Source organism: Protomyctophum parallelum, assembly GCF_964188405.1.
Source record: "Protomyctophum parallelum genome assembly, chromosome: 8".
In the NCBI taxonomy this organism is placed as follows: domain Eukaryota; kingdom Metazoa; phylum Chordata; class Actinopteri; order Myctophiformes; family Myctophidae; genus Protomyctophum; species Protomyctophum parallelum.
In genome coordinates, this window is record NC_139703.1 from 44,488,517 (window position 1) to 44,506,158 (window position 17,642).

A 17,642-nucleotide genomic window follows, 5' to 3' on the forward strand; every position below is an offset into this window, starting at 1 on the left:
GTGTGTGTGTGTGTGTGTGTGTGTGTGTGTGTGTGTGTGTGTGTGTGTGTGTGTGTGTGTGTTTGTGTGCTGGAGGTCTTACTGCTCTATACAGAGTTGCTACTACCAATCTCCTTATTTAACCTAGAGAATTTGATGCATAGAACCCCAGATATTGATGGTATAGATGACTCACAGGTGTTACAGAAACAATGCAGGTGTTTTGTATGTCTGGTAGGCAGGCATGTCGCGCGTAATTGTAGAACGCAGGGCATTCACTGTGAAGGCCCAGGCGAAAAATAAATATATTTATTCCATACTTAAGTACACTTTTAGCACAGAAAGTATGTTAAATATATGCTTGTAGTGTCTCTAATCATATTAATAGTACATTTTTGTTAAATATAATATAAGTGAACATAAATTAATTTGTGATTTAGCACATTTGTGATAAGTTTACTAAATGAGAAATATATTTCAAATAGTACTTAAATACATATAATCACAAATACATTTGTGATGATTATATTTTAAGTACTTTATCAATATATTCACAACAAGTTCTCCTGAACATGCATTTATTGTAAGATGTACTTTAATTATAATAATAAAAAATACATTTGTGATTATTATATTTTAAGCACTTTATCAATATATTCATAGCAAGTTCTACTGAACATGCATTTATTGTAAGATGTACTTTAAATATAATAATTAAAAATACATTGGTGATTATTATATTTTAAGTCCATTAGCAATATATTCATAGCAAGTTCTCCTGAACATGCATTTATTGTAAGATGTACTTTAATTATAATAATAAAAAATACATTTGTGATTATTATATTTTAAGTCCATTAGCAATATATTCATAGCAAGTTCTCCTGAATATGCATTTATTGTAAGATGTACTTTAATATAATAATTAAAAATACATTTGTGATTATTATATTTTAAGCACTTTATCAATATATTCATAGCAAGTTCTACTGAACATGCATTTATTGTAAGATGTACTTTAATTATAATAATAAAAAATACATTTGTGATTATTATATTTTAAGCACTTTATCAATATATTCATAGCAAGTTCTACTGAACATGCATTTATTGTAAGATGTACTTTAAATATAATAATTAAAAATACATTGGTGATTATTATATTTTAAGTCCATTAGCAATATATTCATAGCAAGTTCTCCTGAACATGCATTTATTGTAAGATGTACTTTAATTATAATAATAAAAAATACATTTGTGATTATTATATTTTAAGCACTTTATCAATATATTCATAGCAAGTTCTACTGAACATGCATTTATTGTAAGATGTACTTTAAATATAATAATTAAAAATACATTGGTGATTATTATATTTTAAGTCCATTAGCAATATATTCATAGCAAGTTCTCCTGAACATGCATTTATTGTAAGATGTACTTTAATTATAATAATAAAAAATACATTTGTGATTATTATATTTTAAGTCCATTAGCAATATATTCATAGCAAGTTCTCCTGAATATGCATTTATTGTAAGATGTACTTTAATATAATAATTAAAAATACATTTGTGATTATTATATTTTAAGCACTTTATCAATATATTCATAGCAAGTTCTACTGAACATGCATTTATTGTAAGATGTACTTTAAATATAATAATTAAAAATACATTGGTGATTATTATATTTTAAGTCCATTAGCAATATATTCATAGCAAGTTCTCCTGAACATGCATTTATTGTAAGATGTACTTTAATATAATAATTAAAAATACATTTGTGATTATTATAGTTTAAGTCCATTAGCAATATATTCATAGCGAGTTCTCCTGAACATGCATTTATTGTAAGATGTACTTTAATATAATAATTAAAAATATATTTGTAGATTGTATTTTTAAATGCACTCTTAGCATATTTTAAGTAAATATATTTGTAGATTGTATTTTTAATACATTATAAATACAATACAAGTCTAAACTTTCAGTATATTAAGTTTAAGTATATTAAGTACTAATGTGCTATAAATACTGCCAGGTGAAATGGGAGTGGCTAGAGGAAGTCCATTTCCCAGCATACACTGGGGCGCCAAGGACCGTGTGTTATTGTTCTTATTTGTGTTATTATTTGAATATTAGAATGTATACTGGAGTTATGTTATGGGTAATTGTGTTTAGGGTTTTGTTGTGGAGTTATTTGGTGATTTATGTTGTTTTATGTGATTTGTTAGTAAAACCATGAATCTAAATGTCTGTTGGTTTAGTCAGTCTCTCTCCCCTTTTCCCATTCATATGTATAGTAACATGGTTGCTACAATTAAGAGTTATATATGCAAATGTATACTTTTCCGAAGTATATATATAATATATATATACTTTGGAAAAGTATAAATTTGCATATATTTGCATATATATTATATATAATGCTTCAATTTTATTTGGAGTAAAAAAGTCATTAATTTGAAGTATACTTGTATTAGTTTCAAGTATACTATCAAATATATTTTAAGCGCATTAGTTTGTAATGTTATTATATTAACACATTGGTAGTATATTTTAAATGTATTTATTTAATACTTGATATACACTTATAATACACTATAAAAATACACTATAAATATAATATAAGTATGCTTTTCACTCATCGGAAAAAGTATACTTGGGATACTGGAAGTATATTTTCAATTTAACACTATTTTTTGTCACAAAAGGGTTAAAAAGTATAGAAAAAATATATTTAAGATATGTTTAAGTAGATCTGATAGTGTATTCGAGATAACAAAGTATATTTTAAGCACATTAGTTCATAATGTCATTATATTAACACATTGGTAGTATATTTTAAATGCATTTATTTAATACTTGATATACACTCGATATATTCGAAAATACACTATAAATATAATATAAGTATGCTTTTCAAAAGTATACTTGGGATACTGGAAGTATATTTTCAATTTAACACTATTTTTTTGGTCACAAAAGGGTTAAAAAGTATAGAAAAAATATATTTAAGATATGTTTTAGCACATCTTAAGTGCAACTTAAGTATAAAAAGTACAACTTAAGTAGTTTCAAAATAGCACAATTTAAATTCAAATAGTTTCAAGTACAAATAAGTACATTTAGTATACTTTAAAAAAGTATACTAAATATATTTATTTTTCGCCTGGGGGAGCATATCGATATCCCAAGCCGTGCATATCCACGGATATCCAAAGCCGGCTTCCGTGCATGCCTATTCCCACTATAGGGCTGAGGAAGACAGTTTTCAAATCAGCCTCAGAAAACATCAGGTAAGTGATGACACCCATTGCAGAAATCTGCACGGCGTAGCACCTTAATAAAAAGCCTAACTTAATTTGCTCACTTCTTCATCGCAGCTCACTTCCAATAACACCCTAACACCCAATTAAAATAAGAAGCTGACCTATTAAAACAAGAACTATATCATGTCTAAATGTAATTATAGAGGGCAATTATAGTGTATTGAAGTCTGACTTAGAACTGACACCACCTGCTGGTACTAATTAAGTTGGCGAGGGTCAAATGAAACATTGCACAAATGTGAAATTGGTGCTTCACTTGTTGTGTAAATAATAAATAAATAATTAAGTTGTTTGCAAACGCTATAAAACACAAGTGAAGGAGATCAAATCTTTGCGAGTTGTATTTTGCAGACAAGTGAAGCAGTGAAAACACAAGTTAAGCAGTGAATACATTCGCGACGTGTGATTTGCGAGGTTTAAAACACAAGTGAGGCGACCTAAAATACACGTGACGAATGATGTCATGTTTTTATTTCCATAATATGCATCAGCAAGCATTCACACACACACACACACACACACACACACACACACACACACACACACACGCTCCTGAGACTGGCTGACTTCTGGCTGTGAGATCGAGTGCTAATTTTCACTGACCATTATTGATCAGTTTTTCAATGCATTAATCAATTACATATATTGGAACTGTATTAATAGACCTTAGGTACAACATTGGCATGTTACTGACAGTTGGATTGGGCTAGCCTGGCTAATAAGCCAGACCGAATCAAATATATATCACACGACACCAGGTAAGTAAGCCTGGGACCGAGGCTACACGACACTAGTGTGATATTAGTCTGGTTTATTAGTCCAGGTTAGGATTGGGCAGCCTCTAGTCTAGTTTCTTGTGGTAGGCCAGTATGGCTCCACCACGTCATGTGTTGTGTTGCCCAGAAGGGGGTGCCAATGGAACAAGTATCTGAGGTGAATGCCTGAGAAGGCCAAAGCAGAAAATACATTTCTCATACAGTATACTTTATATAATATAAAGTACTGTATACTGTCATTAAACAAATACAAATGAGGACCATGAACACAGTCATTCATCAAAACTGTAAGTGGTTATATGAGCGGTTATGTCAGTTCATGGTAAAGGTTTTCTGTATTATGCCAGAGTGGTAGATTATCATGTCTGGTTACATTTTCCATCTCACTTTCATGGACATGGACTCCCAAAGGGAATTCTCAGGGCTCAAGGTGGTCTGACATGGAGCACAAACTCAAACCTTAAGATACTTAATTTAGGGGTTACCGGTGCGTTTTAAATTGCTGGCAGTGGCAATGCTAAATGCATCGACCAGTTATGCTGCAGCATACATGTTAGTTTGTTTTGTCTCTCATTAATGCAACTTTGCTTAAGGCCCCATTGACCTTTGAGTTAAAGGGGCTATTTACATGGAACCCCTCTCATGGCAAGAGGAATGTTATCAGCTCTTAATGACCGTTGGTTGGTCGTCAATATTCTTCACTCAGTGGTAAAACCATTGCTGGTAAATAGAAAATAAAAAATAAATGATTGATTGATGTCTACACGCTTTATTGAAACAGATACAACATAAGTAAAACAATGGGAATAATTTACTGGACATCAAGATCCATTTTCTTACTTCCATTCCTCTGAACATGAGAACTAAAGATGAACAAAAATGTGAATCATTGACCATATTCACAATGATAATTTTGCTCTTACCCAACCAGCGTATGAAGTTAGAGCAATTTGGCCACTGTGTGTATATGGTTAATTTGCAGTGTACCTAAGGAACATTGCATAGTAGTGCCGTCTGCAAATCAAGTGACACCTACCATTCATCAGAGTTTAGTGCTACAGAGTTGTGGTGTTGCACAGATGCAGCGGACAGGAATATCTGGGCAGAGTCAGACAGTTCCAAACATCAAGAATCATCCATATAGACTGAACATTTAATTTCAAATCAACGGTTCATGTGACAGTGATTCTCTCTGAAGTGGGATCAGGGTAGGATGGATTTCATTCATGTCCAGTTGATAGTTTGTGGCAGCTGTTCTGGACCTCTAAAGACAGAGACCACTGAAAGTCACACTGTATTGGTCACAATAAATTACACACTAGTAGTGGAACACAGAAGAGCAATGAGGTATGTTTTTTGGGGGACCAAAACACAAGAAAGTAGTCAATGCAAATTGTGACCCGTTGTTGATACAATTAAAGTGGGTCAACATTTGCTAAAGTGTAAACAAAGACATCCTGCAGTTGACCATTTACTTCATACTTGGGTTAACTTCAGCGCTATCTCAAAGTTTTTCGGAAAACCGATGGAGAAACGCCGCTAAACATCTGAAAAACGCACTTAAACGTATGAGTTAAGTGGAAAATGATGGTCAATGGATCATGCAATAAACATTCCAAGCAACTGTAACTTATTAAAAACCATTAGAAGTACAATATTTTCACAGTCCATTTAATACATTTGGAAAAAGTAAAACAAATCAAAATAAACAATACTATCAACTAAAATGCAATTACACTAAATTGGCAATGATTTTTGTTCCACCAAAGAGATCTAAGAAATTAACTTGCCTGAGGAAAAAACATGGAACTATTGATTCAGTAAAGTAAAAGTCTATTCAAAATGACGTGATGTGCATAAAGACATGAGGTAGTATAATACAAAGCCATTTAACATTGCCGATCCCATTTTAAAACAAATTAAATACTTGCCTGGGTTGGCCAAAATTCTATAGTGTTGAAACATTTGGATATGGGGCAAAATCTCTGTACAGTTGATGTGCAATGATAGTATATTGTGTTTTACCTTCTCTATGCTCCAAACATTTCCATATGGACAGCATTAAAGAACAACAAAAACGCCAGGATTTATTACAACAAAATTACAGTCCATGTAGGCCTGAGACTGCTTTAGTAGAGACTTGTAATACTTCAGAACTGGAAAATAGCTTTGGATTTTTTTAACTAGCAATGCTCCTCTAACATGAGCCAGCTTGGCACTATTAGGCTTATGAAAACAAAATGTAATTTTAACACCTCCACATACTGAAAACGAACCACTTTTTACACTGCAGTTGGAGACCATTTACTGATTATGGAATATTTGCAGAACATACCGATTGGTGATTCTAAGGCACGGTGGGCATAAAGAAAGGGAAAGTAATGGGTGTCAAGGACTTCCCATGATGTCCTCGTATATGTACATCACATGAGCAACATCAGTTACTACAGGAAAAGGTGCTTTTTCAACGCATCGTGAGCTTGTAGATCAGACTATTTTGGCACCGAGGCTGGTGCGCAACCAACTACAAATCAGGCTAAATCCTTGAGGTAATTTATACTTGGGGAATTAGCGCTCAAAGAATCTCCAAAAAGGAGAGCTGGGCAAGATGATACAGACTAGATGCAAAAAGATACGTGAAAACAACTGATTTGGGAGTGCACACATGTCTTATTCAAAACAAAAAAATTAATCATTTTTAAAACCACTGTGCAAGTTGAAGTGGCCATGCTTATGATTGAAAAAGATGGGCAACAACCACTATAACAAAATAAAAACATTCACTTAAGACCAACTGTGTCCACTGAGCAGCATAACATGTTCATAACAGTAGATAACAATATTTATGTTTACAACCTTTCAGTCCAAGTTCAACATTCCCTTTATCCAACTGGATATAAACCCACCACCGTAAACATGAGAAACAAATAAGTTATTTTCTAAATATATGCTCACTATAGCATGGCCTTTTGTTGGTTTAAAGTTTTGCGGTGCTCTGTTTGTGGGACACTCAGTCCCTCATCGATGTAACCGCTCCAGGAAAGAGGACGGGTCTATGGGAAACACAGAAACAAAGATATACTGGTCAGCAGCAGTGTTAAAAACTGGATTAAGCCAGGCTCACACTACAGGATAATATCATAATTCCTTACAATTTGTGGAGGGTCATTCCCAGTTCGAGGCTGATCAGAACCAATTAGCTGCCCAGATTATCCTATAGTGTGCAGGATTTTTTTTTAATACTTGCTTTGTCATATTTGTTGTGCTTCACTTAGTTATTATGCAGTATCTGCCTGTAATGGTACTTTTAGTTCTCTTTCTTTGCGATATAGGAATGAGTGAAAGAGAGAGAATTACTGGCCATTCTGTATAGCCATTTAAACCCACCTAGATAGGTGACCAGGGTCCCCCAGGGCTCTATACTAGGTGTGCTAGTACTTCCCGAATCCCTCTACACACCAACTATTGGCCGTGTATAGCCATTTTCAGCAATGTTTCTCACAGAAAATGTTCATTTGACACCAGGATTGAAGTGGATGGCTGGATAGATGGCAGTAGGATGCTCTATATAAAGTCTATATAAACAAAATAATAAATGTTGCTGGCTCAACCTCGTCTTCTCTCAGCAGCCTGTATGTAAACTTTCAGCAGATGTGCTGAGTCAGTGAGTGCACATGGCACACTGCTGCAGTCCATTATGTCTGACTCATTTGCAGCAGGATCCACTGCAGTGAGCCCCGTCTAGCATACACTGGCACACCCATTGCATGCAGCATGAAAATGCGTGGCTGTACCATTCTCACACAGTTAGAAAGTAACAAGTCGGGATGGTGCCCCAGGGAAATCTGAAATTGTGGATATACGTAGCTACAACTCTCACAATAAAATAAAAGCAAGTACAGGCAGGGCTGGATGTAGTTCAATGTTAAATGTGCCCTTTATCTTGCACAAAAAAAGACAGTGTGCCGAGTCGTGCTGCTCACATGATTATATTATAATGTACTTGTTATCACATGTACAACTGAAAGTCTGGATACTAATGCCTCAAATATAGGGCTGTTGTGAAATGCATACCGCAGTGTCAAGTTTATAACGGCGATTATTATTTTTATTTGATTATTATTTATTTTCTTCCCTTCAAAACCAACTTTTTGGGGGAGACACAGAGATAGCACCATACAGTCGGCTGTAAAGAGTGATTTATTACCATGATAACTCACAATCCATACCGCCTCAGCCCTACTCAAATACCAAAGCTTCAAGGAAAAGAAAGGCACCCTATCATTTCAGGGGTGCTTAAAGTTAAATTTAAACAAAGTGGACAAACATTGGTGGTTAGAAAGACTGGATAATCCTCTGGTAAAGTGTTTGGAAGATGCATTGGGTAAAAGGACAGAATGAAGGTGAGCTTGGTAAAAGGTCACAAGTGTAGCTTCACTTCACTAGCTTGCAACCAGTAACACAAGGCCTTTCATGTAAGTCTACCCCATCCCCCACAATGGAATGACATGACACACCTTATGCAAGTAGGAAGACAGCATAATGTAACAGTGAACTTTGCACAGAAAGGATCAACACATTCTCCTGAGCAAAATGGCATGTAATCAAATCATCCACTCCACTGGCAAACACAAACACAGGCATTTCATTGGCCTCGTGCTAGATGCGTAGTGTGTCCTAGCTTGCTCCGAGGCCGGGTTCTTAGTCCATGATCCAGAGCACCAAAATTGGAACGTTAATTATGAGTGGGCAAAGCCATACCTATATTATTACCGGTAAATTGTTTTCCACAGTACTAGCTTTTTAATGTTTTAGTGATAACTATCAATTACATTTTTACCTATTCACTCATGTATATACTGTTGGTGAATATAACAAAATGTGTGATAAATATGAAAAAGCTACTCCTGTGGAAGGGTTATCATATATGAATTTACTTATATTGACAATATAAACAAGTTAATATAGGCATAGTTTTGCCCACTCAATTCATAATTAATGTTCCAATTTTGAAACTCTGGCTCATGGACTAAGAACCGGGGCAGTTCAACCCTGGTGGAAAAGGGGCCTGAGAGTACACTGACATGCCAAAAACTGCTGAGTCGATAAAGCTGGTCACGTGATGACTTTTTATAGGGTTGTATGCTTGGAAATGGAAAGGCATCATGTCTAACGAGTCTAACGACGCAATGTGACATAGCTCTGAAAATGCTGTACCCCCTCCAAATGAATATTTCCCCTTTGGCAATGTAAACGTATGTTTTCTCATGCCAATATAGCTCATTTGAATTTAATTGACAGGACTAGTGTGATAATTTTCTGGATGTCTAAATTGCCAAAATAGATATCTTTAGAAAACACATCACAATGTGTTATTCTGTACTAGCCCATGGTAAACAATCAGATCATATCAGACTCCTGATCTGTTGCTGATTGGGAATGCGCTTTTATCATATACAATTGTAAATTTGACACAACCTGTAAAAAAAAGGGGGGGGGGGGTTTCATTTTCATTTTAGATACATAAAATGGGTCAACCCTGGAGCAACAGCAAAGAGGGAGGAGTTATGATTCCCTCAGTGTCATAAAGTGGAAATATTAGATATGTCATAAGTGTCCTACTTCCGCGTTCACAGTCACCTGCTTTTCTGGGGGAACTGATAATCATAACAAACACATCTCAACGAACAGATGGATTGTATAGTTCCCTCTGTGCTTGAAACGAAGCAGGTACAGTAGTTCTATGAAAGGAAATGTACATTCATACATTTTAGGGTGTAAAAATGTGAGACTCACTAAACTAAACTGACTGCAGGCTTCTACAAGACTAAACCTAAGCTATGCTTTTAGAATTGTCAATATTAACTGCAAACAGAAGGAAATAAAATAAGTATGGACTCAATATAAGCTTTATAAATGGCAAACCTTTGCTGAAGATCACGCAGCACACGTAACCTGGTCCATTCTGTCCCGCAGCTCAAAGGCATCCGGTCGGTCTTGAGGGTTGGCCGCCAGCATGTCCCGGAGGAGCCTTGTCACACCGTCAGACATGGATGACCTACGTTTCTGAGGGATGTTCAGTACCATCTTTGGATTCTCTAGAAGAGCCTCCCCTACCGGCACAATTTCGACACCTTGCCGCACATATGTACCCAAGAGCTCCCGTTTGGAATCGGCATCAATGAAAGTAATCCTCTCCAACATGGCCCAGATAATGATGCCCAAGGCAAAGATGTCTGCCTTGGCGGTGTAGTGGCCCTCCCACACCTCCGGCGCCATGAAGAAGTCTGATCCACACGCCGACGACAACCAGCACTTGTTAACGTTGACATTTGTGTTCTTATTCTCACCGTTTTGGTCCTTAGTTGCATTTCCAAAACCGGCGCAAACTTTACTAAGGCCAAAATCTGCCACCTTCAGGACTGGCGATCCTGACCTTTCTGAGATGAGGATGTTGTCAGGCTTGAGATCCCGGTGGACAACTTTGTTTTCATGTAGGAATGCCACAGCACTGGTGAGCTGAACCATGAAGCTGTTGTTGGTCGTCGGGTTGGGCCGCCGAGATAAGATGAACTGGCTGAGGTCACCTCCTTCACAGAACTCCATAACAAACCACAGGTAGCAGGGGTCATCTACACAACTCAGCACTCTTTCTCCTGCAAAAGGATACAGAACAATGTCTCAAAACAACATAATTCTGAAGCAAAAATAAATGTATTTGTGGGACAAGAGACGATACATGGTTTAATTGGGAGAGAAAGATGGAGCATGTACTGCTTAGAAATGAACATTTATAAGATGCTTAAAGATAACTTTGTAGTGCAGCCTACTTTACCAATACAACAGGATTGTACAATACAGTACAGCCCTTGATTGAACAAACTTGTTTCATTTGTAATCCTATTCATAAGATGATTAACTTATTGCATTGTTGGTACCTCACATTGCAATTAGCACTGGAGAAAATGCAGACCAACCAGATGAGTTAAATCTCCATTTCTTATTGTTTACTTCCTGTATGTTAATGAGGCATTGTCATTTTCAACATTTGACTATGTCATTCATATACCTTAGAGCTGAAACATTAACATGGTGATTCACCATGTTAATGGCCCTCCAGTTCAAGGAAACACAGAATGGGGGACCTTTATTATTTCCACACAACAGCTCTAAGGTATAATAATGTCATAGTAAAATGTTGAAAATGAGTGGAATGCCCTTTAATATTTGTTTATCCCCCCTCTCTTGAAGCTTATCTCTTGACTTCAATGTTCAATTATTTTGTATCTGTCCTGGGTTTCCTCCTGCAACAGTGCTGCTTTGATGACAAGCATTTTAATTTAAAAAGCTACTTTTGGTCATGGGTGGTATGGTCGACTTAAGTTGGTACTGTAGCCTAGGCCTTTTTGTTTTTTTAGGCCCTGGGGGATATTTCTAATGTTATTTGAACAGGCTTAAAAAACACATCTCCCAAAAAATAGACAACAGAAAGCCAACTATTAGGGGACATTTGAACACTGATGCCTATTGCCTGCCAGCAGTGCCAGTCACAATGTGGGACAGGTTCTCAATTTGTGGAACGCCTGAAAAGTATTGTAAATGAAGGACTGTCGCACGCAAAGTGGGACATCTGGTCACCCTAGATAGCAAGAACAGGTTAAAGAGAACATTAAAGGGCATTGTTGTCTGCACAGACTGTACTACTATGAAATATGAATGAGAATGGTGGGGGATTAACTGCGCTCCATTCTAGAGACTAGTACCTAGTAGGCCTACCTACCCCCCACTGGCACCGAATCTGCACATCCCCCAGTGAAACTTGAGCTCCCCGGGCCGTGACAACAATTCTCTACATGACAGGGACATTCTCACAAAACAAAACAGCTGAAAAGCACAAATTTAACAGGAAGATTTGTTTACCTTTCAAAGACGTCTCCACCAACCGCAAATACTGTTTGGATTTCTTGTTCCCGTGACTCATTTTCTGAGCCATGCCGTTTCGTTGTAACACACATTCTTCCAGCTGCACAACGTTCTGGTGTCGTTTCTCCAAACTTGCCAGGGCCCAGAATTCTTGCAGGGCCAGCTCGACATTCTCGGGAGCGTCGCATTTAAGCTTCTTTATCGCGACTTTTGCTCCCGATCTGCGGGCCACCGCTTCGTAAACGACGCCGTAGCTTCCCCTACCGACCTCACGCACTATGCTGTACCGGGGCGCGGTGACCCTTCTCTCCGAACTGAAGCCGATGGCATCGTCCTCCATCATCATGACATCGTCCTCCGCGTTCCCCACGCTCAGAGATCTCAGGGTGTTCGCCTTTCCCCTTTTCGGCGTGTCCACCACATCATGTGCTCCACTCTGGTCGCTAGATCGTCTCATGCTCCGAGTGAGACACCGCAATGTCCGCACGTTGTCCCCTGCACGCGCCATTACTACGTTATATCTTCACCCAGCAAGCCCAGACATGGGGACATGATACATTCTTTCATTGAGGACGACGCAGTGAGTGACCGACACTGACCGTGCGTGACCCCCAAACAAATCACCCTGTTGAATCGCGCGCAATGTTTTGTTGTAAAGCCGGCTGTTACTGCGTGGATTTACACTACCAGGAACAGGAAGACACACTGCACAAATCGGGGCTGGACTGTACCATTCACCAAACACACAGGGGGTGTTAAATAGATAGAGGTTACGGTTAAAAACATGGTAACAAGATGACTCACCCCTATCATTGCCTATATGAATGGTTCCGTCTCTCCAGCATGGCCATTCACGTGCTCGCCCTCCCATGCTTGATCTCCATTGGCTGATTTGAGGTGGGGGGAGGTCAACTCTCGTTATAAGCGAGAAGGCTTGTCATCACAGAGCCAGACCAATAGGGTTATAGAAGACGACGTGTAATATAACTAGAAAAGTCGCAGTTTCACTAGTAGCCTGAAGCATAGATATCCCATTTCCACGCCCCTTTCCTGAGCTAGTGGTGATCAGAGCTTCTACAGTCGAATACCGGACTACTCGCCTCAGTGCTTGCCCGTTTTTCTCAAATGGTTTTTCTCAAATGGTATCTCGTCAGATAATCCCCACATAGCCTTAGCCTACAACAACTTCTGTGAACAGACTTCAGTTTATAGTTAGAGAAATTCAAAGTCCAGACGTCTGCTGTCCAGCCTCTCCCACCCCTCATTCTGGGAGGAAAACAGAAACGGGGCGAGTGGTCTTGCGACCCTACAGTCTATGGATCAGAGGAGCCATAGTGGTGATAATGTTATGTTAACTTTAGCCGCAATTTGCAACTCTAGAGTTGCAAATTGCGGCTATGTTAACTTATGTCACTCCACAGAGAGTACATGTTAGAGCTAATTTAAGAAGTCTACAACTCTTTTTTTCTCAAGGTAAGGTTTATTCTACCTACTATCTTGTTTGCTTCATAATAATATTGGTCTTTTACATTTTAACATTTGGAAACGGCCTTAAATGGTGCAGAGAAAGCATGTAGGAATGCTAGCTAAGAATGTAGCTAAAAACAATGTGTTGCCAGATTCTGCAAGAGAAATAAGCAACCAGGTCTATGAAAACAAGCCCAAAATAAGCGAAAATAGCCGATCTACAAACATTTATTAACAAATCTTGTCTCTGGCATAAAATATTTTAGCAGAATTTTTTAGCAGAATAGCGTTCGTATTTTAACACGTTTTTAACAGAATATAGTTGTTACTTCGTATTTTAATGCGAGGCCCTCGTATGAATGACATTACACAAGCAAAATTATATATAACGCCAATTATTCAACAACTCTGTTCAAAACGCGTTAAAATACGAAGTACGCTATTCTGTTAAAAGATATTCAACTAGTTGTCCCTTTTGGGGGGGGGATTTCGTTTTTGCGAACGCAGTGATTGCGAATGCACTGAGCACTAACTATGAGACCCTGCAGATCATGTCTGTGTGTCTGTCTGTGTGTGTGTCTGTCTGTCCCGCTGTGACACCACCCGCCCGCCACCAGAGGGCGCAGCTGTAGCACACACACACACACACACTTGTTGTTATTGCAATATACGAGCTGCGTTCGCTTCACGCGTTTGCGCGTCTTACTTGTTATAGAATATATACTCGCCATATATCAATGCTAACATTACCATAGAGATTAATTATTGTTTCCTTTTTTCCCTCTCTCTCAACAGCAGAATGTCACGACACCACTGCAGTGTCCCTTGCTGCTCGAACACCTCCGGCAAAAAACCCCATTTAAGCTTCCACGAGTTTCCTGTGGATGAAACAATACGTGCCCAATGGGTGCGAGCGATCAAGAGGGATGAGGGACCTAATTTTAGAATAGCTCGTGGGAGCACCTTTGTGTGTAGTGAACACTTTTATCCAGGGAATCTAAAGAGGTTAGCCAAACCAAATGGGCGAACTTACATTAAACAAGGTGTAGTGCCGTCAAGATTCCACTGGAATGAATGGGGTAATTGACAGACAACTATTGTTATTTTAAGGTTGGGTAAGTGATATTGCTTAGTTAAATAATAGGTGTTAAAAATAAATACTATATTATGATAGTACTCATTGCAGTTTGTTAAGTAACAAAGGGTCTCCCTGTCACTGCAGCTCTTTTAGTAACCTAAATAATAATAATAATAAAACTTTATTTGCACCTTTCATGAAATGCAGCTCAAAGTGCTTTACAGAACAATGGAGAATAAAAGAAAAGCAAGGCAACGACATTAAAAAACAAGCAGTAATGCAATACAGTGAGGACATGAATAACAAAAAAGAAAAGATCAATTAAAAGCAATGTTGTAGAAGTGGGTCTTAAGCTGAGCTTTAAAAATATCTACAGAGGCTGCCTGACGAAGGTACAGTGGGAGCTTGTTCCATGCCGACGGCCCGTAGAAGCAAAAAGCTGCTTCCCCGTATTTTTTAGTTGCCATTTTTTTAGGCAAAGCGAGCAGGCCAGCAGTGGAAGACCTTAGGGGGCGGTTTGGGACATATTTAGGCAGGCAGTCATGTAGGTAGGAAGGTGCGAGACCATTGAGAGCTTTATAGACAAGTAAAATAATTTTAAAATCAATCCTAAAAACAATCTGAAGCCAGTGCAGTGATGCCAAAACTGGAGTAATATGTTCTCTCATCTTAGTTCTAGTTAAAACTCTGGCTGCTGCATTTTGGACAAGTTGTAATCTGTCAGTTGTTTTCTTAGGCAGTCCTGAAAAAAGTGCATTGCAGTAATCAAACCGAGAAAAAACAAAGGCGTGGATTAGCGTTTTTGCATCGTCCAAGGACAAATAGGCTCTGATTCGTGCAATATTTCTAAGGTGAAAAAAGGCAATCTTGGTAACATGATTAATGTGTGAATTAAAATTCAATTCAGAATCAATAATAACGCCCAGGTTCTTTACTGTACTGTTACTTTCTACAGTCAGGTTGCCAAGTCTGCTTATTATTGATTATTTCTGCTCACTAGTACCGATTATGAGAACTTCTGTCTTATCCTCATTTAGCTTGAGAAAGTTCTCACTCATCCAACATTTGATGCTAGACAGACAGGTCAACAGCGGGTCTAAATGCATTTTCAGATCGGGACACAAATTTTATCCAATGGAACTGGAACACTTTACTTTATTTAAGCTGAAAAATCTGTTCTCAATCCTGAAAGTGGTAAACATACCTGATGTATTTTGTTAATTAAAGCGATGGAGAGACATATCAGAATTTAGAGCTTTAACCTTGTCACACAAAAACATTTATTTAAAAAAATATATATATCACTTACCCTATACCTCAACATATAAATTATATTTATTTGAATTACATGAAACAAATAATGTTTTTATTTATAAATCATTTTTGACATATCTTTGTGATATATTTTTGGCTAGAAAAAAATATTAACAAAAAGGTATCATCGCTATAACATTATTTTTTTTACTAGGGAAACAATCTCGGAAGTCCAATAGACAGTACCAGCGGACACAAAAGCCCCTGTGTACAGTCCAGCTGACACAGGACACCAGAGAGGACAGTGGACAGGGGGCGGTACAAACTGCAGAGCATGATTATGCCTTCCGTCCATCTCCTGGTTAGTATTACAATACATACTATGTAAAAGCATGTTTTACAAAAAAAGATACATGGCAGTTAATTAAAAAGTATTGTAAAAAGAAAAATGATTGAATCGTTGAATATTTCGGTCAGTTTATTGCAGGTGATTTATGTTTACTTACTTATTGTGTGTGCACAAAACTTGGGTTTAGTGGATAGGATTTTAAAATGTATAGATGGATTAGTGATATGTGTGCTTTTTCTTCCCCTTAACTTTTAAGCTAAACTGGACACTGTCGCTGGCCGAATACAGGAGCTGGAGATGAAAGTTGTAATGCTGGAAATGGAACTGGAGCAGCTGAAAATGAATGTGAAGCCCCTGATTTTCCAGTATTGTGTCACAGATGGTGACTTCCGTTATTACACGAGATTCAGCTCAAAGGAGGTATTTAATGTGTTTTGGGAGTCAATTGAGCCATCTGTTTCAAGGCTAATCTACTGGACCATGGCACAGCGAACACAAGATGTTCCTACCCCTAGCCCTCATCGCAAGCTCCCCCTAATTGATGAGTTCTTCATGTTCCTCTGTCGTGTTGCAGCTGGGCTTCATGAGAGAACCGTGTCAACCATTTTTAAGGTCAGCAAGTCCACAGTTAGTCGCATCATCGTAACGTGGACTAGCTACCTTTTTCTGGTTCTTGGCTCACTGCCCTTGTGGATGACAAGAGAGCAAGTGCAATCTACGATGCCTGACAAGTTCAAGCTTTACTGTCCTGAAGTCAGAGTTATTATAGACTGCACTGAGATACGCTGCGAAACACCATCGTCCCTCTCACTACAGTCGGAAACCTTTTCCAACCACACCACCTTTAAAGGGCTGATTGGGATCTCTCCATGTGGGGCAATCACGTTCATCTCAAAACTGTACACTGGCTCTATTTCAGACATCGAAATAACTCGAACATCCCAGCTGTTACAGTTACTTGAGTCAGGAGATGGAGTAATGGCTGACAAGGGTTTCCTGATAGAGAAGATGCTTTCTGACGTTGGAGCAACACTCATCATCCCTCCACTGAAGAAATCAGCTCAGCTCAGCACAGAGGACACCCGCAAGACCCAGGAGATTGCCCGTCTGAGAGTTTTGGTAGAGAGGGCCATACGCAGAGTGAAGGAGTACCATATTTGGGATACACTTGTTCCGCTGACTATGACCGGTTCAGTGAATGAGTTGTGGAGCATATGTTGTATCATGTCTAACTATCAGGGGCCTCTGGATGTCAAAGGGGACAAACCAGTCTGAAGCCACCTCTCATAGATAGATAAATAGATGCCTCATTGGCCGCTGCAGTTCGTTGGAGTGATGTGTGTCGACGGGAGGGCGGAAGAATTTACACTGGGAGAGGAAGTACCCCTCACCTCAGTGTGATTTTTGTAAGAGCTTGTGACTTGAAAAAACCTGACAGCAGACAGTAAATTGGTGTAGATCAGTGTTTTTCAACCCTTTTCA

The 17,642-nt window shown here is 38.1% G+C and overlaps 2 protein-coding genes across 2 annotated transcripts; one reads left to right on the forward strand and one right to left on the reverse strand.

Annotated features, from left to right (window-relative positions):
• Window positions 1-4,942: 4,942 nt before the first annotated feature.
• On the reverse strand, window positions 4,943-12,669 carry LOC310862527 (serine/threonine-protein kinase 35-like). The gene is made up of 3 exons (XM_083770464.1): window positions 12,010-12,669; window positions 10,015-10,745; window positions 4,943-7,142 (listed from the first exon to the last, which is right to left on the reverse strand). Exons 1-2 carry the CDS (start codon window positions 12,518-12,520, stop codon window positions 10,027-10,029), a joined length of 1,230 nt encoding a protein of 409 aa, XP_083626590.1. The 5' UTR covers window positions 12,521-12,669; the 3' UTR covers window positions 4,943-7,142; window positions 10,015-10,026.
• A 1,609-nt stretch (window positions 12,670-14,278) lies between these two features.
• On the forward strand, window positions 14,279-17,435 carry LOC310863048 (uncharacterized protein; the record flags this gene model as incomplete). Its single annotated transcript, XM_083771171.1, has 3 exons — window positions 14,279-14,558; window positions 16,026-16,172; window positions 16,417-17,435. 3 exons carry the CDS (start codon window positions 14,279-14,281, stop codon window positions 17,433-17,435), a joined length of 1,446 nt encoding a protein of 481 aa, XP_083627297.1.
• Window positions 17,436-17,642: the final 207 nt, after the last annotated feature.